Source organism: Calliphora vicina, chromosome 4, assembly GCF_958450345.1.
Source record: "Calliphora vicina chromosome 4, idCalVici1.1, whole genome shotgun sequence".
In the NCBI taxonomy this organism is placed as follows: domain Eukaryota; kingdom Metazoa; phylum Arthropoda; class Insecta; order Diptera; family Calliphoridae; genus Calliphora; species Calliphora vicina.
In genome coordinates, this window is record NC_088783.1 from 7,030,373 (window position 1) to 7,055,353 (window position 24,981).

The 24,981-nt window shown below is 28.5% G+C and overlaps 1 protein-coding gene across 4 annotated transcripts in view; it reads left to right on the forward strand.

Annotated features, from left to right (window-relative positions):
* The window catches only part of Rhp (rhophilin), a 150,222-nt gene that overhangs the window by 111,356 nt on the left and 13,885 nt on the right, over positions 1 to 24,981 (forward strand). For all 4 annotated transcript variants that reach the window (XM_065508451.1, XM_065508448.1, XM_065508450.1 and 1 more), the window contains exons 3-4: positions 14,078 to 14,194; positions 14,281 to 14,408. In XM_065508451.1, coding sequence (XP_065364523.1) covers positions 14,078 to 14,194; positions 14,281 to 14,408 — 245 coding nt within the window. The remainder of the gene's footprint in view (positions 1 to 14,077; positions 14,195 to 14,280; positions 14,409 to 24,981) is intronic.

A 24,981-nucleotide genomic window follows, 5' to 3' on the forward strand; every position in this document is an offset into this window, starting at 1 on the left:
AATGAATATATCGGAACATGTTGTTAGCAACATTTAAAAGCATTAAATTTTATAATTAAAAACATGTTTCTGGCATTTTTTAATTAAAAATAATACTTAAAAACTATAACTCTCTGCAACATGTGTCTAGCAACATCAAATTTATTTTGAATTTTCTTCGCGAAATTTTAAATAAATGAATCTGTCTAAATATTTTTGTTACTCAACATGTTACTGGTGGCATATGTTGATAAGCAACATGTTGCTAACAACATATATATTTCAACTTGACTTAAACATAGCTAAATATTAATTTCTTTAAAATAAAGCTAAAATAATATGTTTACATTTTATTTTCGAAGTTTGCAACATGTTTCCAGCAACAAAATTTTCCAGTAACAAAATTATTTTTAAGAAATTTTTGTAAAATTTCAAAATAATTTTTTTTTGTTTAGCAAAAGTTTCCAGCAACATCATTTTAATAAACTTAAATACAAAATATTAATGTAAAACTTTACTTTAGAAACATCACGCTGATATATAATGTAGTTATGGGATTATTCAAAAATGACAATGAAAATGAAAGTAGTGGTTTATAAAACTTTTTGTTTAATTTATATTATTTAGCAACATGTTGCTAGAATCAGAAAATGTATTTAATATGAAGAGAATAGCTGATTAAATTATATCTAACACATTTTTTTTAACGCATCCCAAAGAAAAAATAACTCTAGCAACATTGTTGAGCAACATGTTTCCCACCTAAATGTTAGTCCCTCATACCACTATACCAGTTTCAGTGAAGGGAAGACACAAAACCAGTCATTGTTAAACAACAACTTATCAATATTCTTTAAATGTCATACAGAAAAACCTCTAAACAATATTTATACACATAATAAATAAACAATTCTAGTAAACTTTTGCATACATTGAAACAAATTCAAGTTACATTCAACCAAATACAGCTACAATTAAACTAGCAATAATGATGAGCGAGCGCATTTGTTTATGTTCAATTATTTAATTTATTTTTATTCATTCAGTTTTTTTATCTGTTTATTTAGAGGCTGTACGAAACAAACGTAAAGGTTAATTTACAAATTAAAAATCAACAACATTAAAACATTTCCGCAATTAAAATGGAAACACTTTTAAATACACAAACAACTCAACTCCACTTCATTCTAGCATTTTTACTAACAGGAGCCATGAAAACAAAAAACAAAGATAAAACCTAAAAACTTTCAAAGAAAATTCATTATTAGCCCCAACACCCTTTTTGAAAAAACATTAGCGGGTTTCCGATTTAAATAAAATTCTATAGACTCAGCACGATTCCACAAACCTAACACACTCTCAGCTATCCAAGAATAGAGAGCAGGAGGTAAAAAAAACTCCAAACTGCAAGAGTAGTAGAAAAACTTGGCTTCGTTCTGGTTGTAGTTCTTTTACGAGTATAAATATTTTGTGGTTGTTGGTTTTTATAGTCAAAGACGTTTAGCTTTTATTTTGAGACGTGACAAAGGTTTTAAACACGTACTAAAAATGGATTTCAAAAATTAAAAAAAAAAAAACAATCCGAAACCAATGTTCAATGTTCAAGACACTCACACACACAATGTACTAGAGTAAAGGTACCTTGAGTACTGCGTTCAGTATGTCCCTCATATGGTCTTCTGCATAAAATAGTCAACGCAATAAATGTTGCCAGCAAAAGACAGTCAAAAGCCTAAAGTGTCAAATGAGAGTTTAGATTTTTTTTCATTCTAGGTTCTTAAGGTAAATACACTGAGAAAAATTATAATTGCAAGCTCTACAATATGACTTTTGTAAATATTTGTTAAGGTTACAAAACTCCTTTTTTAAATTTATATTTTTTCAGCAACATGTTGCTAAAACCAAAAAATACAATAGCTTTAACATAAAATAAAGTAAAATGTCATGGGTTTGAAAGATCTATTTATACAAGAAGTTTAACTTTAGTTAAAAAATATATGTTTTTAATTTATATTTAATTTTAGCAACATGTAATTTTTAACATACTATTTTATATTAAATATAAAGTTATTTAAAAATTCTAATTAAAAGTGTATTTCTGTCAACATATTGCTAGCAACATAGTTAAATTTACAATATTTTAATATCTGATACTGCTACATATTATAAAGTTAATATTTTGTTGTTATATTTGTTATATAGAATATGTAAATATTTTATAAAACATAAATAAATTAATTAAATTCTTTTACAAATACTTTAAATATAGTTTTTTAGAAACATATTGCTAGCAAAGTAATAAAAAAATATTTTAGCAATATTTACTTTCATATTTACTTTCAACAAGTAGCTAGAAATATTTTGTTTATTTTTTATATCTAAATTATTAGGACGATTTTGTTTAAATTCTAATTGTTATTTAGCAACATGTTGCCAACAACATAATAATGTAATCTATGGTTCTGCAATAATATTTCATTATTTTTGTTTCAAATTTCAATACAGAAGTTTAATATACAGTGGGACCTCGATTATTTGTATTGGTCGGGACCTTAAGCATTCTGGATAATCAATTTTCCCGGTTAATTGAGTACCAATTTTGAGTAGTTTTTTAAAGGATTTTATGTACATGTTTAAATAATATGAGGATTTTATTAAATATCGGACATATGCCCACAGCATTTCATTTTCTGGGCAGAGTAAGTTATTCCACGCATTTTTCAAAACTGCAGAAGTTATAGTGTTCCAAGCATTATTAATTGACAACAGTGCTTTCTTGATGTTAAACGCTTGCTTAAATTCTTATATATTGATTGACGTGAATAGTTTTTGCACTATAGTTTTTCGACAATGACATTTAAAGCTTCATATTGCACCCTGATCCATCGGTTGGGTCAAAGACGTCACATTTGGTTTGGAAAATTGTATAAATCGTTCATTGCTGAGTTTTTCAATTATATTGATATGAATTGTGGCAGCTATATAATCAGCTGAAGATTTTTCTCCTAAGTTTGTGAATTCCATGTCGCCTTTTTGTTTAATTTTGAGTGGAATATTTTAGCCTTTTCATTCACTATTAATCCAGAAATTGGATTAATAGTGCGAAATCTACTTTTGGTTCTTCAGCAATCTTTAAATATTTTCAGTTTCGAATGGGGAATTCCTCTTTTTCGTTTTATTCACATTGTGTTTGTTGTCCCGGATAATTGAGGTAATTACGGTTAATCGATGCAAAAAAGTTGAAATCGATCCAACATTTTTTTTTTCTTTCACGGATAATTGATGTTGCCGGATAATCGAATCACGGATAATCGAGGCCTCACTGTATTTCTATCCACTGTTATTTAGGTTAAAATCTTACTAGCAACATGTTGACAACAACATAACAGTCATAATATCTCATTATTTTATTTATTTGCTTATTATATCATTTTATTAAAGCAGTCTAATATTTTGTCTATCAACATGTTGCCAGCAACATAATAATGTTGCTATGCTGTGGACAAATACTATGTCATTATTCAATGTTCTAGCTTGAGATATAGAAACAGGGCGTCATATCTTTTCTAGAAACTTATTGCCAGCAACATAATATTGGTGTCAATAGTAGAGAAACATATTTCAATGATAGTGGTGAACTAATTTGTATTTATTTATGTTTCTAATTTTACTTTAGTAAATAAGTTTAATATTTTCTCTGTTATAAAATAAACATGCATATATTAGCTTAGCAACATGTTGCTTATATAAAAATAATGCAAAACGTTGGATGCTATGAATAAAAAGAAAGAAAATATTGGGAGTATGACTTAAAAATGCTGAATTTTTTCAAATGTTTTGCTTTTATTTTGAAACATTTGTATAATATTAATTTATTCAAAGTATTGGAATTTTCAAAAGAACTGCACTTCTTTTGAGGCTAAGAACGAATCATGCCAATATCGGATACTATGTTGCAAAGTGAAGCGTATCCCAGAGAGTTCTGCATCGATAGAAACAAATAGTAGTCGGACTATAAAGAGGGCGAGGCAAAACCACTTCATTTTGAATACGTTTTAACAGTTATTACAACATGTAGCCGATCGTTGTTATGATGAATTATTACAGTTTCATGTCTGGGCGTTTTTCGGCAAATGATCGCTTCAAACGAATCAGTTGCTTTCGGTACAGGTTCCCTGTGATGGTCTGGGCAGATTTCATAATAGATACGACCCTTTTGCTCCCACAAAATAAAGAGCATTACCTTTGCGCTGTGGATATTTGACTTTGGTATCGATTCAGCTGTGATGGTCTGGCCAGATTTCTCTTACGATTCGGGTTATCGTAATGGATCTATTTTTTATCGCAAGTAATTATTCGGTGTAAAAATGATTTTCTTTTATAGAGTTCATGCATCATTTCGGACATGTAAAATCGTTTTTCAAGGTCTCTCGGCTTCAATTCGTATGGTACTCAATTTCCCTGCTGATCGCAAACGTTTTTGAGTAGCTCATTGAGTTTTACAACAATCTTCATGGAAAATTCTTGGTTTTAAAACTTTTTTGGCTTGCTGGGCGATATTTGTCTTCCGTGTCTAAATCACCACTTCTGAACCGAGCAAACCATCTCTCGCACTTTGAAACCGTTGAAGCTTTGGTGAGCAAACAGTGTGCTTCACCTGCACTCTTTTTCAACTTAAAGAAGTAAAGTAAAACTTCCCGCATATGACGCTTTGGTGAAACAAATTTCTAAATTTTCGAAGCAAAGATAAAACTTTGTTGTTTACACTATAATATTCAATAACTATGTCAGAATAAATAACAGATATTGTGAATCCTGCATTTTTATATTGAAAATTTCGTTTAAAATCCTTAATTATATGTATATTTGTTTAAGTGTAATTGTTTAAGAACAAAACCACCAATTAGTGTAAAAAGTTTGTGTGGTTTGCGGGCTGAAATGTTTTTCTCAACAGCAATATCACAACGAAAAAAAAAAACCAAACCTAATTCAATATAAATGCCAAGCTTAAAATAATAAAATTTATAGAAAAAAAAAATAAATAAAAACAAATAAATACGTTTTCATGGTGTTCTTATAAAATAAAAGAAGTAATATTGTTTAGATCGACTAAAACGAAGTTTTAATGCGCTTTTCTTTACAGAAATATAATAAAAAATTTAAATTCCCAGAAGCCGTTAAAACTTCAGATTTAAGCTTGTTTCGCATCCATCGATATTTGAGTTTTCTTTGAAAGCTCTAATACTGATCGTTGTTTATTTTCAAATTAAATAGCAAACATTGTTGTCCGATTGCTTGTTGTACTCTTGTCGGTATGAAAGCACAAAAGCTCTTTTGTAAAAGCTCGCATATTGTGCATATGAGCTCTGCTCTAAAGTAACTTCGAAATTATTGGCCAGTTTCGTAAAGCTGCTGAATTTTAAGAACTTATCAAAAAATCTAAGTGTAAGCTTTTTTAAAGCTTTTAAATTACTTACATATTTTTGAAAAAAAAGCTTTAAAAAGAATCAGGATCTTAAGGTAGTTGTCACATATCTAAGTCTCTTGTCTTGTCTCCCGTCAGAAGTTTTGGATCTCTATGTTATCTAGAAAATCTCTAAAGTTTTTTTTATAAAAAGCTTTCTTTAGGCTGTAAAAGTTTCCACATGACTTTTTTGCTTTAATTTTAAACTTTAAAAACATAAATTGTTATACTTAAATCCCTTAATTAGTTCCAAATACAAGGTTTAATGGCTAATAAACTGCCCTGGTAATTTGTAGCGCATAATGACGCTATTTTCTTGGTGTAACCAAAAAGTTTACAAATGTTTTTTTTTGTTGTTTCTGCTTTATTTTTATTTAAATGTTTTTCTGTGCTGTTGTTGTTGTTTTTGTTTTTGTAATACATATTTATTTCTTTTTAAAATGTTATGACTGTAAGTAAAGGTTTTTTACTCGGTGTGGTTTTTTGCCAAGTTTTCCACAATGTCAACAACCTCTACCATATAAACTGATACTGATGTTGTTGGTGTCGTTGGCGTTTTAACTGGTTACCATATGCACATTATTGTTTGTTATTATTGGTTAGTTATTTTTGTTATTTTATTTATTTATTTGTTTTTTATTATTTGTTTTTTTTTGGTAGCTTTTTATATAGTCTGGTTTATTTTACTTACTTTTCTTTTTCTTTTTGTTTATTTTTTATTTTTATATTTTAAAAGTTGAGTTGAAATGTTGACTTTTATTGTGTTCCCTGTTGTGTGTGTCATTTCGACTTTAGAATGTCAGTTATGGAATCTAGTTGTGTCTTTTTTTTTGACGTATTCTATATATGTGAATTTTTTTTATACATTTATTTGTTTATGCGTTTACTTGTTTGTAAATATTTTGGCTACCAAAGTCACCTTTTTTAGTCCGGCATTTAAAAAAATGTATAAAAAAACAAATAAAATATACATATTGACAATATATGGGTCATTAGTTTATAACTGACATTGTTTTTTAGCTTATTAACAGTACATTAACATTGTGAACTTATTTGGGGGGTATGTATACATTATTTTTGCTTGTTTAGGTTACATAAAATATAATGTGGCTGGTATAGGCGCGAATTCACGCGGATAAATAAATGAAATTTTATTTTATAAATTTTTCACAAGTACTTTCCATGATTTTAAAGCACCCATACAAAAGCATCAATCCGGATAAAATTTTGTACAAATTAGTTCTAAGTACCTAAAATTATACTGTAAAGTATAATAACCTGAACATTCATAATTATCTTATAATATCGTCATAAAATTGGGCATAAGAAGTTGTATATGAATCTAAATGTATTGTATTAGGTGTATGACTTAAAAATACGGTATTTTTTTTAAATTTTTAGCTTTTATTTTGAAACATTTGTACAATATCTATCTAATGGAAAAACTAGTTAACTCCACTTTTTGAGAGTTTGGAAAAAACAAAGTAACTCCATAGTTTCTTAAAAAAACGAAAAATTAGATGCACAGTGGCGACATTTGTGTTTTTTCGTTGCAAAAATCATAACTTTTGAACCAAATGAGATAATTAAAAAATTTAAATGGAATATGATAGATAATTAATAGATAATTGATCATGAAATGAGTGCGTGAAAGTGGTTCTACGCCTTTCAGGTGTCTATGGGTTAGAAAAGTTGAAATTTGTGGAAAATCAATTTTTTGGGAAGTAAAATAAAATATTTTTTTTAAATTTTTATTTTGTATGTTTCTTTTTAAAGGCTTTTATGATTTAAAATTATTCCAGAATAGATTAAAATTTTTTTTTTTGAAAACCATGTATTTTTTCAATATTTAACCTCTTGCAAAAAATGGGGCAAGAACGGGCAGCTAGAATTTTTGTATTAGGTAAATAAATAATCAAAGAACTTATTTTGAAAATATGGCAAATATAGAAATTGACAGTTTTTTTTTTATTTCCCATCAAAGATGAGGAACATTGAAAAAATGGATAGTTGGTAAATATCGATTTACCAGTACAAATACAAAGCAAACAGTACAATTTTTGTTTATTCTTTTCTTAATAAATAGATCTATCAATAGAATCAAAAATAATGATGATCCGCTACATAGTTTTCGACATATTGTATCTGAAAGCGGACCAAATTACTTCAAAATTGTCTGCTTTTCTTGAAAACTGAAAACCAGTCAACTTTGAAGGACCCTTTTGCTCCCACCAAATACAGAGAGAATTACCTTAGCGCCAAGTATATTTGACTTTCGTGTCGATTCGGTTGGTTGGCCGGGCTTCACATTCAATCTCTTACGCTTCGGGTTATCGTAATGAATCCATTTTTCATCGCAGGTAATGATTCGGTGCAAAAATTATTTTCTTTTATAGCGTTCAAGCAGCATGCAAAATGGTCTTCCAAGGTCTCTCGGCTTCAATTCGTATGTTACCAATTTCCTTGATTTTGGATGAATCCTGCTACTTGAGTATTTCCCACTGATTTTGCAAGCTCTTGTTGAGTTTTACAACAATCTTCATGGAGTAATGCCTCCAATTCTTGTTTTTCAAACTTTTTTGGCTGGCCTGGGCGATATTTGTCTTCCGTGTCAAAATCACAACTTCTGAACCGCACAAATCATCTCTCGCACGTTGAAACACATTCACCGTAAGCTTCTGTGGGCAATCGGTGTGCTTCAGCGGCACTTTTTTAATATTAATTAACTAAAGCAAAACTTCCAGCATATGACGTTTTGTTGAAACAAAATTCGACATTTTTGAAGCAAAAAAAAACTTTGTTGTTTACACTATAATGTTTAAAATAAAAAACAGATGATTTTCTTTGCAACATGCTGCTAGCAAAAAATTTGTATATGTTACTAGTTATTTTTCTTCCATAATTTTTACTTTTAAGACATTATTTTCTTTGTAATCATAATGTCAAAATAAATTCGATTCTTAATTTGAAACCATTAAGTATAGACTAATCACAAAATACAGTTAATTTTATTTGCAACATGTTGCTAGCAGCAAATGTTTCTATATATTGTTAGAAATGTATTTTTCTCACAACATTTGTACTTTTAAAATATAATTATCTTTGTCAACATGTTGCTGTATTCATAATTGCAAAATTAATCAATTTCTTAATGTGCAACCTGCTAAAAACCATTTTTTATGTTATATAATTCATCTGCAAAATATTTTTTGGAAAAAAAATTGGTTAACCGGTTTTTTCAGCTAAAACCGTATTCGAACCAGGTTTTTTAGAAAATAAAAATTTCGAATAACCGGTTTTCTAAAAAAGTCGGTTTAAACGATCCATTTATCGGCTTCATAACTTTTGTTATATTTGTGAAATTATATTAAAAATTATTTGAAATAAAAATCATGTTGCTATCACTGTGAGGTATTAAGAAATTTGTAAACAGGTTTACAAATAAGTTTTCCTTTCATTTTCCATTACAGTCGGCATTTTGTCTCATGTTTTTTTTAATGACTGGGCGGTTGAGTCTATTTTACAAAACAAATTTTCTGCTCTATCAAGCAAATATTGTTGATGTTATTGTTATAGTGGTGGTTGTTGTTGTTGTCTCATGCAGCAAAATAATGAAGAGCAAAAGTGGTTTACGCTTGTCATTTTCACATGTAAACACAACAGCAAATTGAATTGAAGGCACTAGAAGAAAACAAATCATGCAACAAAATTAATAATAATACAATACAATACATACAACATAAAATGGCAACAAAGAAAACAAAGAATCTAAACAAACCACAACCAAGATGATTTTTGTTGTTATTTTATTTGCAACAACAAGTTGATGTTTAAAGCCAATTATAACTTAAAGGGTTTTTTTTTTGCTTTTGTTCCACATGATATCAGGTATCCAGAGTAAGAAGTGTGCGTTTAGGTTTTTCTTTTTCTGTATTTCTTGCAAAAATATAATACAAAACAAAGTTCGCTATATGAAACCATAATAGAACACGAGTCCTAAGAATTACTTACAGTCATGAGGCTGCAGATGAAGATGACGACCATGATGATGATGATGCTGGTGATGAGCTGCAAAGAACCTACTAAGAAAAAGACCACCAACCAATATTATATTACCTTTATTTCAAACTGCACTATTGTTGGTTACAAAAATAGGGTTATCAATTCTTCGAGTTTTATTTTAATCGAATAATTATTTTTTTATTATTCGATTAATTTTTAAAATTTTCTTAAAAAATGGTTCCAGTAGTAGAAAAAGGGTCCAAATTTTAAATTCTATGAAGAGGTTATTTTTAAAACAAATGTTTAAGTAGAATTATAAATTTTTATAAAAGACTTAGTCCGATGTTATTAAAATAAACTTAAGAAAGTTGAGATTTATATAACCTTTAATCCGCTTATATATTGCGTTTCAATCAGCTCAGTAGTTTCGGAGTTATAATAACAAATTGAAACAAAAAATATATTTTTACCATGACAATAGCAAAATTTTTTGTTTTAAAAAAATCATGAAAAATCGAAAACGGAAGAAATTGTTCAAATTTATTGTTTTATTGCAAAGCCCCATGGGAACAAAATAAGATATCGATCATAAAATTTGATTAATTCTTTTCGAATTTATTTACAATTAAGTGAATTCATTCATTTTCACAAAATTTTTGTTTTTTTGTTTGATATGTATGCATGAAATTGAGTAGTTAATGTTCTTCTCTTGATTGATTGAATTTTGAAAACATTTTCCCCATGCTATGCTACAAATTTTCATACATATATAGCGTTTCAATCGGCTCAGTAGTTTCGGAGTTATAATAACAAATTGAAGCACAAAATATATTTTTTAAGTGAAAATAAAAAATATTTTTGTTTTAAAAAAATCATGAAAAATCGAAAATGGTTGAAATTGTTCAGATTTATAGCTTTATCACAAAGCCACATATAATAGGAATAAAATAAAATATCGATCATAAAAATCGATGGATTCTTTTTGAATTTATTCACAATTAAGTGAATTCGCTCATTTTCACAAAATTTTATTTTTTTGTAAAATCGATTACAAAATATATAATTTTTCCTCGATTATTCGAATAAATTTTATTGGAATGACGGACCTCGTTACAAACAAAATAAAAATTAAATGAAATCTAAAAAATTAGCTCGATTGCAGTGTAGCTGCTGCTGATGATGATGAAGCCTGTCAAGCCGACTCTTTTTAATATTCAATGACATGCTAAATATGGACAAGTTAACATCATGAAATTCTTTTTACATTTAAATGTTGCTCGAATGAATAAATTATTTGTTTAAAAGTGTCTTTAAGTGGCCATGAAGGAGCAAGGCCTAGATTTTTGTTAAGAAAAACCATATTTTATTTAAAAACCGTACATTTTGCCAAATTATTATATATAACTACGTTGAGATAAACATAATAAATTCATAAACTAATAAAACATGTTTTTGTTCCCATTATTCTTAGTCACCCTGCTGAATTTTCAGTTCTTTTATAGTTGTTTATCTTACACTAATCTCTTATCTTAAAACCACAATCTAAATGATGATGTATAATTTAGTAAAGCGCCTTAACGAAAGTGTTTTTGTGCTACAAAAAAAAAACACAAAAAAAAAACTTTATCGATGACTTAAAACGGAAATGATGAAAGTTTTACACTTTCTTTGCAAAAAACTAAAGAAGAAAAAACGAAGCAGATAAAAAAAGAAGAAATACTATTTTGAAAAACAGTCATCGACTGCAGCTTCTACAGCTTTCTGTCACTTCTGGGCCATAAACTCTAGCACATGCAGCAAGTTTTGAGTTTCTTCTCTGGCAACACAGTGTATAACTTTGTCATAAATTGCTCTAAAAAAAAACAACAGAATGTAAGACACAAGCACTCGCTGTTTAAAAGGCAGATGCGTTTTAGATTTTTTTCTAGCTTAGAAGCTGATTCGTATCAGTAGTATCTGTTTTAAAGCGTGCTACTTTAATCTTATTTGAAAAAAAAATATAGAGAAACCAGTTCAGGAACTTCTTGCAGTTACTTGCATATACATACCTCTAGATGTACATATGTATGTATTTATATCTATGATTGTATGAAATTGCATGATGGCATAGAAAATGAATTACATAGTTCCATGTTTGTGAAAATATAAGTTTTCTTTTAAGGCGGACTGACTGAATACGCTGTCGTATCTGGCCACATTATTAATATTATTAACTGTGGAAATCTGTAACTAACCGCATGAAGAACATTGAATGCATAAGTCGTGTGTATAATTAAATGTTATGACAGATTGACATGACATACGATGAGAGTGGCTGAGTAGAGAGAATAATTTTGTATTAATACAACTAAGAAATATAAAGGATTATAAGCCATATATTTAATTAAACTTCTAATTAATTTAGTGAATACTAAGATATATTAAAATATATTATTTAAAATAGCACTAAATAAGGGTTAAAAGTTTTGAAGGTCAAAGGTCACCGACATTTTTAACAAATTGTGGTTTATCATATCAAATTGACAATATTTGACAAATTTTGCTCCTGATCAAACATCTTTTGTTTCTCATGCTGTTAGTTTCGAGATCATATTTTTGATCTGTAACAATCTTATAGATATCTGTTAACACAATCGATTTTTATAAAAAGATACACTTTTGGATGGACAAATGACCATAAAGTTTCAAATGCTCTAGCAAATCCCAAGTTAAGAATGAGTCAAATGATGATCATGCAATATCAGTTTCCGAACAGCATCACTATTTTCCGGCAAAACAACTAAATTTGGCCACGTTTGAATTCAGAAAAAACTGTGATCTGTGAGTGGTTTAATCGATTTATTAAAACTAAAACCTATTGCTATGACATATTTTTGATGATCAAATGATCATGCATTATTAAACGGATGTAAGTGAAAATAATGCCCAAGCTAGACTCAATTTCACAATGGATCATATCACGATCTGGCAATATCAGTTTTTGAATAACATCAATGTTGTCTGAGACAACAATTGCAAACAAATCTTTGGACGAGCAAATGATCTTGCAATAAAAAAAGGATGTGAGTGAAACTAATACCCAATCTTGACCCAATTTCAAGAAAATTCAAATTATAATCTTGCAATATCAGTTTACGAACAGCATCAATGTTTTCTGGCGCAGCAATTAACTTCAAATCACGATGGTTTAAACTACGATTTTGCTAGGTTGTGAATAAAGCTAATATACAATCTTGGCCTTTGATCGTCACATGACGATCATGCAACAGACGATTTTGGACAACCTTCTCGAAATTCTTCTTAGATTGAACCACGAACGATTGACTTTGGAAAATGGATAGAAAACAGTGATCAGGAAGGGTTATTTATCGCCAAAAGTAGCAAACCTTTTTTTTGATTTAATTGATTTTTTTGACCGATTTGACCTTAGCTCAACTAGTTGATGTATTTAATTAATGTTCGCGGTTTTAATGCAGAATAAAAGATTTACAATGCAATATTTGTATATTTTATTTTGTAGTAAAAAATATTATTTAAAAGATAAAGATAATTGAATACAAATTCTTCGTCTTTCAGCCCTAAATTAAACGATCGTTTTTGTTTATAACCCAAATCTAATGAAAAATCTTAAATATTCTATAAATTACATAAATCAACATTGAAAGAAAGAAGTAGCAAATTCAAATCATGAATAAAGCTGATTAAATTCTTTAGTTTTATATCTTTATTTATAAATTTGTTGATTGATTGATTGATCTTCATTTCGATGAAACTTAAGAAAACTTATTTATAAAAACAATTAAGAGAGCTATATTCGCCTGTGGCTAATCTTCACCAAATTATACTTAAAAAAATCGATTTTTATCGATTTAAAAAAACTTTTTGAATAAAAAATTAATGGAAATTTTTTTTTAAATTTTAATAAAAAATGTTTGACATTTTTTTAAAATTTATTAGTGAAAAAAATTGTATGACAAAAAATCAGTTTGTTGAAAATAATTCGGATTGAGAAATATTTGTCCCGATTTCGAGTCATTCTACGTCCGACTTACTATGGCGTTATATACGTCGTTGTCTATCATTAGATATCCATATTGTTTATATTAATGACTTAGTAATTCAGATATAGATCCAAAATAGGTCTAAAGTCGAGGTTGTCCTAGTATTTTCCCCATATCTCCATTTGTGCTAATTGAGGGTCGATTTTCTCGATTTTAAATAGCAACCGAACCGGGTTTATAGCGGATATATTGATGAATCATGTTTCTATGAGTTTAAATGAAAGTGAAGGGGAAAGTGGAGGGATTAAATTGAAACCTTTAGTCTGACCCTAATCAAATTTGTTTAAAATACATTGATAATTATTGTGTCACGGTATTATTGTGTCTAAAACTGTGGTCGGCACTTATAGCCACAAATGTTCAGTAATAAACAAAGTGCAATTAATTAAATTAAAAACGCGAACTGTAAAGAACAATATTTTTAAGTTTAAGGCCGATAAATTAATAAAATTTTAAACATATTAAGGCTTAATCAATGACTAATTTATTTTTTTTTATGAAAAAGTTTCAATAGATTTTATCTAAAATATATTCAACTTTACTAATTTCTTTTTAATTTTTATCATTTCAGGGCTCTGATCCCCGAGCTGCCACCTGTCGTGGTAAATTACAAACTCGTCGCTGTAAATTAAATCAGGAAATCAACAAAGAATTACGATTAAGAGCCGGTGCTGAAAACCTCTTTAAGGTGAGGAATTTTTAAAAGAAAAAATAAATATATTTTTAATACAATAAAAAAACAAAACTAATTGTTTGTAAATCTCTTTATGGCAGGCAACCACAAATCGTAAATTACGTGATACCGTAGCTCTAGAATTGAGTTTTGTCAATTCCAATTTACAATTATTAAAAGAACAATTGGCTGAATTGAATTCATCGGTGGAAATTTATCAAAACAATAGGTGAGTGAAATAAAAAACATGACTCAATCATAACTTTCAAAGCTTAGAGAAATACACATAGAGTGGAAACTACAATATAAAAAATTACTCGAAAAATCACATATACAAGTGTTTGTTTTTGTTTTCACATAGTTTTTTTTTACTAAAACATTCTCATCACTTAGGTTTTTGACAACTGAGTTAGGTCTTTGACATGAGAGTTTCTGATCTATGTGTATTTATGTATGTTTTTAAGTAAATATTAATAAATAAAAAGAAAAGCATTTAAGTTTAACATTTAACAAAAAAACAAGCACATAAGGAAATACTAAATAATGTTTTAAATGACAATTCACATAAATTTTCATTTGATCTGAGTTATAAATAGCCTTAAGAATTTCTTTATTTTTTTGTAAATAATTCTACATGCAAAAGGTCAATTTCATAAAACAAATATTGTTTTCTTTTTTCCCCTTTAACAATGTCCACTTTTTTATATTTTTAATATCAAATTTATGCAGCTTCTGCTGTTGTTTCTTATTTTTAAGCCGCTTGTATTTTTAGTCCCTGTGTGTGGTTTTTAGACATTGCATTGGATTGAAATCTTTTTTTCTTATATTTATTTATTTATTTATATATAGATTTTATTTGTTAAACATGCATGTTTGCTGGATCTTTGCTTTATTCTTAAACAATTTTGTTGGTTTCTTCCTGTAAACCATTAAGATTTTAAGTTACCGATTGATTTAAGTCATTGCCTGCCTGCCTGCCTGACTGCCTGGCTTTTGTTTTTCTTTTTCACGTATGAAAACAGAGACTTATAAATAAATAAAAGTTTCTTTAGAATATTGTTTTTCTTGTACTCGTATCGATTTTGTGTTGGCTTAGAAGGAAGTGTTTTGTTGCTGCTGCTGCTGTTGAATGTTGCTGGGGTTTTTTCTTAAGTATTGTTTAAAGACATGCAATCTTATTCCCAGAGGCTGTAAATTTATGTAGATTGTAATTGTTTTAAATAGTCAGCTTAAAGAACAAAAATAATGAAAAAAACTTTTTATATTTAATTAACCAAAGTAATGAAATTAAACTTTATTTTAATATTAAAGAGAGAAATTGTGTGCCTACACAATAACTTTTCCACGAAACAAAGCAGCTGATTGGTAAATTTTGTCAGCCTTTTTATAGGGTTTGGAAAAATTGAGCATTAATAAAGAATGTCATTTATTTTAAGCTATTAATTAAAATAATACAATATTAAGACTGCTTTTACACACAGCAATGTTACTTGATGCAAATCTCATCAATTCTCTTTTAAAATTGCTCGTCTGTTTACACTCAGCAAGTCTTAAGTCTTGAAGAGACTTGGCGGTACAAGCAAGTGTGTACCCTTCTTCTTTCCACACTCTCCTATAAACTCAGAATTCGACCATTTTACGGTCGCCATAATCATCCTATAGAGAGGACTATTTGCAGTGTGGTGGATAAGCCATCTACCGAAAATATCACCGCTGTTTGTGAGATCGTGCAGAATACTCTGAGGCATCGCTCACAAGAACTCGGCCTTTCGCAGAACACAACTAAGCGAATTTTGAGTCGTGACTTGGTCTTGCAACTGTACAAAATGCAACTGACCCAGAAGAGCGTGTAAAAGAATCTGAGGTAGTCGATTTCGCTTCGCTCACCAGAACTCGGACTTTCACAGACCACCATCGTGACTTGGGTCAGCAACCGTACAAAATTCAACTGACCCCGGAGCTGATAGTAAACGACCATTGACAAAGACGTGTGTTCGCTGAATGTTCCTTTTGAGCAGTTGGATACGGACCTTAATTTTCATCAGCGATGAGGCCTTTTTCTGGGGGGTTATTGTGTAATTCAATTCGAAGGAATTTCATTGAATAAAACCTACAAATTCGAATGATTTTTTTTCGAATCGAATTACACAATAACCCCTCAGAAATAGGGCTCATCGCTGAAGATGTTTTTTTGATGAAAATTAGGGTCAGTTTGGAACGGGAACGTCAACAAACAAAATTGTCGAATTTGAGACGATAACAATCCGCATGAGATCCAAGTGCATCCAATGCATCCAGAAAAAGTCACGGTTTGGTATGGATTTTGAAAAAGACATTGGCTAGGTCACTATAGGTCGATGATTACAAACTTCTTTTGTCCTAAATTGGTTGATATGGACAACATCGATATGAGGTTTTAACAGGACGGAGCTATGTGGCACACAGTTCATGCCACATTGTATATTCTGCACGAGCTATTTGAGGGCATGGTAATTTTACGTAGAGGTGCTGGGAACAGGGCACCGAGATCATGCGATTTGATACAGTTAGACTTTTTCTTGTTGGCCCTCAAAGCCAACATAACCCATGTCATCGGTCAAATTCAGCCTGATTTATGCGCCAGAGTAATCCTTAAGGATATTTCTAAGCCGCTCCTGATATTTGCATGATGATATATTTCATACATAATGGCATCTATATCCCTTTCAAAATAATAAAACATTTCGATGATATCTCACTTTGTTTTATTTAAATTTAATGAAACCCCCTTCATAAATGCTGCATATTTGAATAATTTCTTTACTCAAAATATTTCTGCGAACTAAAACTGATGAATTCGTAATCTACATTTCTCCTATTTGAATTTGAAATATTTGCATTGATTTTAATTATTCTTATAATATTTATAAAAATGTTGTTGATATTTATATTATAATTAAAGTTATCAGCCAGAAATATACTTATTATTACCGTATTGTAAATAACAAATATGTTTTATAACATTTTGTCACGTTTTAACAATTACTGCTAGTAAAAACAATTTCAACGAGTAAATTTACAAGGTTGCAACGAATTTAATAAGCACTCTTGCCATAAATTTGAAATTTGCATAGAAAAATAATATTTATATTCTAAAGAAGCTACTAATTGTAAAATTGTTATTAAATTATGGCAGCATTTAAAAAGAAAATCATTAAAGGGCTGAGTTTTTGTATTCTAAACGAGTTTTGTTTAATTTAAACTGTAGAAAATGAAGGCAAATTTAATTAGTATGTGTGTATTTCAAATAGTTTTGAAATTTGTTTTTATCAATTTTATATACAGTATTAAAGACTTAGTACACCATCTGAATTTAAGTAGGGTGTTTAACAAGTTAAATAGGTACTTGAATAAATAACAAGTAAAAGAGTTATATTCGGTTGTGCCGAATTTTATATACCCTTCACCAAAGTTTACTTTAAGATAAACCCAAAGAACTAAAATTCGAGCAATTGAAAATATTGTTAAAATTTTACTTGAATTAAAATAATAGAATACTGCCTGTTCCACGATTTCGAAAGAAAAATGAGTGGTAAAAATTTGTATGAAAAACACTCAGTTTTTAAAATTCTTTCGAATAGTTTTCATACAAATTTGTTCGAATCATTTTTCTTTCGACATCGTGAAACTGGCATATATATATATTTCCAAACAAATAATATTTGACTTGAATTCCTTTTTACTGGAGAATGCTATTGATATAAAGTGTAACATAGTGCAACACGAAAAAAATAACTATGTACGGACACCACTACGTGATAGAAGACCCAAAGGGCTCCCAAAGATTTGGGGCCTCGGTGTCATACCTTGCAACCGGTTCGGAATTTTGATTTACTCTCTGAGGCAAAGTTGTAGCCCTTGTCATAAAGAACAAAAATTCTGAACATGTAAACTCAAAAAACTTCATCTTCAAGATCAAAATCGCAAAAAAATTTAAAAAATTCGAAATAAATATAAATAAGTATGCTTTAGTTGTAATGTTGTGAGTCATGGAAATCTAACCATATACGGACACTACTACGTAATAAAAGACCAAAAAAAAAGACCCGTGTCTCCCAGTTATGCCTAAACACTATAATTAAATTGCTTGACACTGAACTCAAAAAATATTTTTCCCGATTTTGACCCATTGTCAGTCCGAATTTCTATGGCGTTATATACATCGTTGAGGAGACTTTGGAAGTCTATCATTGGATATCCATATTGTATATGCTAATAACTTAGTAATCCAGATATAAATCAAAAATAGGTTAACATTGGTCAAAAATCGAGATATGGCAACGCGACTTCGATATACGCGAATTCGAATATACGAGCTTTGACAGTTAAAGAACATTGTAGAAAGTTTTCCTGAGATGGCGTGTGTGTGTTCGAAAGCTCTGGAATATACAAGCTTTGACAGTTAAAGAACAATCTAGAGTGCAGATGGCAGAGTTATAAATAGTGGCATAGGTTGCAGTCATGAGTGAGTTTATCAGAGACGCTGTACGAATAAACATCAACTGAGTGCCTTAAAGTGTGCTGTATTTTTCAAGTGAATTCGTGTACATTATAAAGTGTGTCTGTATTTCTGCGAATTTATAAACGTGTATAAAAAACACTGAGTGACTATTTAATTCTGTTGCTGTACATTTTAAATAAATAAAGGGTTGTTACAATTTTCGAACTACTAAACGGCTTTTATTTGCAATCAAAAGTATCCGGTTTATTTAAAGAAAATAAACCAACGTTTTGAAAAGGTTAAAACGTAACAATATTTATGTATCAATCATGTATGTAAGTTATTTGGGAGCTTCAGAAAATCGATTTCAACAGAATAACGGACATGGTTATATTGACTCGGTTAGTTATAACGATCCAGAATATATATACTTTATAAGGTTGCAAATAAAATTTGTAAAAATTACAAACTAAATGACAAACTTATTTATAACCTAACCACTCATTGTGCAGGGTATAATATATTCAGACTTTTAATAAATTTGCCACAACAACTTAACTGTTTTTTAGAAAGATTTTTTTTGTATTAATTATATTTTAAAAAGTAAACATTTTATTAAATTAAAGTAGAAAAAAAAGCACAGCTAATTAATATTTATTTATTTTGTGTGATATAATAAAGAGCAAACAATTCTAAATACGAGTACAAGTACTAATTGCAAAGTGTCTCTTGTATAGTGGTGAATAATGTTAAAAATAATTAAATAAATATTCATGTTTGTTTTAAATTTTAAATCAAAGTTGGTAAATATGATTATAATTGTTTGTATTATTTTATGAAAACATGTTTTCATAATATAAAGATAATATTTTGTAGTTATAATAAAATTAAAGAACTTGAAAATTTTGTTGGAATTTGACTTGAATTTATGATGTTTTAAATTTGAAAAATATATGAAAATTTTAAATGTTTTTCCAACAAAAATCATATAGCTTGAATTTATGTTTCTTCTTTACGAACTGGATATTTTATGAAGTTTAATAAAAATATAATTCATTTGCTTGACACTGGCTTGAATTAAACTTGCTTTCAACTTGAATTTCAGTTTCTGGTAGGATTCACACCCGTGTCTCCCAGTTTTGCCTAAAGACATGCACTTTTTTATGGGCCCCTAATATTTGGGTCCTCGGTGTAATTTTTTCAAAAAAGTGATAACTTTCTCAGGCTCATATCTTGCAACCGGTTCGGAATTTTGATTTACTCTCTGAGGCAAAGTTGTAGCCCTTGTCATAAAAAACAAAAACTGTGAACATAAAAAATTAAAAAAACTTCATATTCAAGATCAAAATCGCAAAAAACTTTAAAAAAATCGATTTTTTCCCCTGTTCAGGTTCAAAATTCAAGGAAACAATCAACTACAAAAATGTACTTATGATATCAACAAACAATTTTCTAGAACATATGAACTTCCTAAGAATGTTTCTTAACAGCGTTTAGGTAGGTCAAAATAAGTTAGTAAGAAAAAAACTAAAGGCCAAAGGGTTTTGGGCCATAAACTATTAAATTATTATAAACTAAAGCATACTTTTAGGCAGCTTTAAAAATTTATTTCTAAATTTATTTATTATTTGAAGTTGAAGTTTTTTTGATTTTATGTGTTCACAATTTTTGTTCTTTATGACAAGGGCTACAAAATTCCGAATTGTTTGCAAGGTATGTGCCTGATAAAATTATCACTTTTTTCCAAAAATGCCCCAAATCTTTGGGTGGCCATAAAAAGTGTTTTTCAGCAACATGTGGCTTCAAATTATATAGTTGTCAATAGGGTAAGCTTTAATTGTAATAAATGCATTCCAAACGTAAAATTCATCTAGATATATTGTAGGAAAATTACTCAAAAATATTTTAAAATCCCATTTTTTATTGTAATTTTTAATTCTAACAAAATTCTGCTAAAACTTTGAAATTCTATTTACATTTTTCCAAAGTTCTTAATTATATTTTTAAATTATTTTATCAAATTCCATTATTTATTTAGTTTTTTAACATGAAGACTTACTTCTACTAAAAATCTAATTTATTTGGATTTTTTTTTAATTCGCGAATTATATTTTCAAAATTTATCTAATCCCTCCTCTGCCTGCAAGTACATATACATTTTATACAAAATGCAAACGATAATTTATCTCTCTAGTATGGAAGATTAATTTCTTTATAATTATCTACAACAACTATTAAATAATAATATTTTAAATATATGTAAGCATTTGTATATTAAAACCTATTTAGCAAAAATAATTTCTGTGATATAAACAAATTATGTACTTTAAAAACTAAAAGTAAAAATTTCTCCCCAAAAAAATTTTATTTTTTTATAAAACTTTTATACAAAAATCAAAAACAACAAGTGTTTATTATAGGTTTTTTGTGTTTTTATGCAAAAAAAAAAATGAGTGAAACAAAACGCTTCGTTGAGTTCGTAAATCACTTGACCAGAACGTAAAAACAGAATTGTTTTCTATATAAAATTATAAACCAAATAACTAAACACAAAAATAAATCTTTTTTAGGGTTTTGTTCACAATAAATGTAAATAAAAACATAAATAAAATTAAAATCAGTTTTGTTATATTTAGATAGGAAAAGGCTTGGCTTATAAATGACATTAACAAAACAATGCTTGTTTGACAAAAAAAAAATAGAAATAAAAAATTATCAGATTTTTGTTTTATAATCTCATAAAAAATGATTCAACTCTTTGAAGAATTTAACTACAAAAATAAAGGCCGCCTTCTGTGCATATAAAAATTAAAAGCCAAAAGATTTACACTTTGGAATTATTTCAACAATTTTGTTGAAATATTTGTATTTTGGTGCTTGAAAATTGTCAGGTGACAATTGTGAATCATTTTGTAACAATTTTTATTACGCTTTAGTAATAAATTGTAATTGCAATGAATAAATAGTAATGATTTGTATCTTTATTAGATTTATCGTATTATACATGTGTAATGGAGAATGTAAAACAATTTTATGGACTAAATCAGTTAGGGATGACTAATTTGCTAAATTGCTTGTCTTTTTTAAACATAAATTGGAGAAATTGAATAAAATAGAAAACATTAGACAAATCTCAATTTACGTCATTTATTACACACATGTGGGAAAGAAGGTTAGGCAGCCATCCTGACATACAGATCACTGGGGTCCATTCAATTGGTCCCTTTCTGATGGGAAGGACAAATTTTTCACAGTTATCGAGACCTACAATATTTATGAAAAAAATAGATTTGGGCCTAGTATTACAGTATAACACCAGTCAAGGGCTGTCACTTGACTTCTTTCTGCACTATATGTACGTGAATTTTTTGCTTTAACTTCACCATAATTTTTGCATTAAACCAATAACAATTTTGGATTTTTTGTTGCTTGACTGGTTTTTGAAATAACGATTCAATTATTATTATATAAATATTATTTATTGACTAAAAGTTGATATTGGAAATTTTGTTTGCAATATAACTAGTTACTTATATCTGCAGTAAATGCTGAATAGAAATACAAAGAGTTTTTTAAATCTCGAATTTTACTTTTATATATATAAAAATGAATTGGTCCATGTATGTAATGGCATCAGGTGAGAACGGCTGGAGCGATTTGGCTGAATTTTTTTTATTCGATTAGAAATTTTCAGGAGATGGTTTGTAAACAAAAAAATTCAAAAATTCCGGGTAAAACTCGGAATTTTTTTTTGATCCCATCAACTGTAATAAAAAAGCTCCCTAAACTATACAGTACAAATTTAGATATTTTATTTGCAAATAAATAAGGACAGGCTGGTGTATGTGGGTTGGTGAAACTTGAACTAACATTAGTAAATGCTACCGGAAGCTGGGCGGGTCAACTAGTTTATAATAAATTCAATTCTTAAATTTTCAATATACTTCTATTGAATTTGAGAATTTTATTTATAATTTTAAAAATAATTAAAATAACATTTTAAAGCATTGATTCAATTAAATAATGCTAATTTTATTTAAAAATTATTATTGAAATCTACTCGTATTTAATGGAGGAACCTTTTAATAATAAACAAAATTTCGAATTTTATTGATAATTAAGACGTTTTATAAAAATCTTTGTTTTATTTAAAGATTCCATAGTTTTATTTTATAAAATTATATTTCTTAGTTATTCACATTTGTAACACTTTTTAAAAAAGTTTGCGATTTTTTTTGGAAACTATGCTATACATTTTTGATCACCTTTAAAAGTGTATTTTCTTATTTTATTTATTTTTTCTCCTTTAAAAGTGTTTTGTTTTTCTTTTATTTTTTATATTCGCGAATTTTATTTATAAATTATTTTCTAAAATCCTGTTCATTTTTTTATCGATTTCCTTTTCAATATTTCATTTTTTAATTCACGAATTTTTATATCCTACACCACCATAGTGGGGACGGTATTATGCGTTTGTGCAGATGTTTGTAACGCCCAAAAATAGTAGTCTAACACCCACCTTAAAGTATACCGATCGACTTAGAATCACTTTATGAGTCGATTAAACGATGTCCGTCCGTCTGGTCGGCTGGCTGGCTGTCCATGTAAACCTTGTACGCAGAGTACAGGTCGCAATTTTGAAGATATTTCGATCAAATTTGGTACATATTATTTTTTCGGCCCAAGGACCAAGCCTATTGAAATCGGTCCATTATTTCACCTAGCCCCCATACAAATGTCTTTATCGGTCATAAATGTTTAATTTATAAATGTATCTACACAAATTGCGCTCCAAATAAGTTTTATAGATACAAAATTCATGTCACCAAATTTTGTTACGATCGGTTCATAATTAGTCATAGCTCCCATATAGACTCGCTTCTGAAAATCACTTTAACGTGCATAAATCGCTTAAAAATGATGGTATACTCACAAAATTCAACATAGTTAACTTTAATATAGACATAAATCACACGACCTAATTTCATGGTCCATAATTGGCCATAGCCCCGATATAAGGCCCACTTCCGAAAATCACTCAAAAATATAAATTATTGAAATTTTAAAAGAAAAATGTGTTTGCTTTTTTACTTAGTGTAGGGTATTATATGGTCGGGCTTGACCGGTCATACATTCTTACTTGTTTGTTTTGTTCTTTTTAAAGTGTATTGAATTAAATTTTTTTTTAATTCTTGAATTTTATTTGTAAATTATTTTCTAAAATCCTGTTTATTCGTTTATTGATTGAAATCGATTTCCATTTCAATATTTAATTTAATTCTCGAATTTTATTCATGAATTATTCCAAAAAGTTCAGTTTTAACAATTTTAAAGGATAGATTTAATGAAAACTCGTTTTAATATTTCAATTATTTTCTAATATTATGTTTAATATTTTGTTTTTTACACTATTATTTTTATTGAAATCAATTTTCTGAAAAAGCTTCTCAAAATTTCTATTTTTCCAAAAAGTTCAGCACTTATGTTTTTTTTTTGAAATTTTATAGCATTACTTCCATTGAAATTGTTATTTTAAACTTTTTCATAAATTATATAATTCTGGATCGCTATAGATAGCAGAGTCGATATAGCCATATTCGCCTGACCTTTGTATGTTGAAATCAACTTTCCGAAAGCCCCAAATAATATATGACTGCTGCATCAATATACCGTGTCTCGCAGTTTTGCCCAAAGTCATGCTCTTTTTTTATGGGCCCCCAAAAATTTGGAGCCTCAGTGTAATTTTTGCAAAAAAAATTATTATTTTTTCAGGCTCATATATTGCAAACAGTTCGGAATTTTGATTTACTCTCTGAGGCAAAGTTGTAGCCCCTGTCATAAAGAACAAAAATTGTGAACATATAAAATCAAAAAAACTTTACCTTCAAGATCAAAATTGCAAAAAACTTTAAAAAATTCAAAATAAATTTAGAAATACATATTTTTAAAGCTGCCTAAAAGTATGCTTTAGTTTATAATAATTTAATAGTTTATGGCCCAAAACACTTAGGCCCTAATTTTGTAAATCGCGTCACCAAAGTGATTTTTATATGGAAAGCAAAAACAAAATTTCAAAAATTTTAAAAATTTGGTTTTGTTTTATATACAAAATTTTCAAATTATGAAAGGCAAATCAACGCTTGAATTTTGGTGCGTTTGTTCTGTTAAGAATTTGTATATAAAACAAAAACAAATTTTTAAAATTTTTGTAATTTTGTTTTGGCTTTCCACATAAATATCACTTTGTGAAGTGATTTACAAAATTAGGGCCTTAATTCCTTTAGTTTTTTCTTAATAACTTATGTATATTGACCTACCTAAA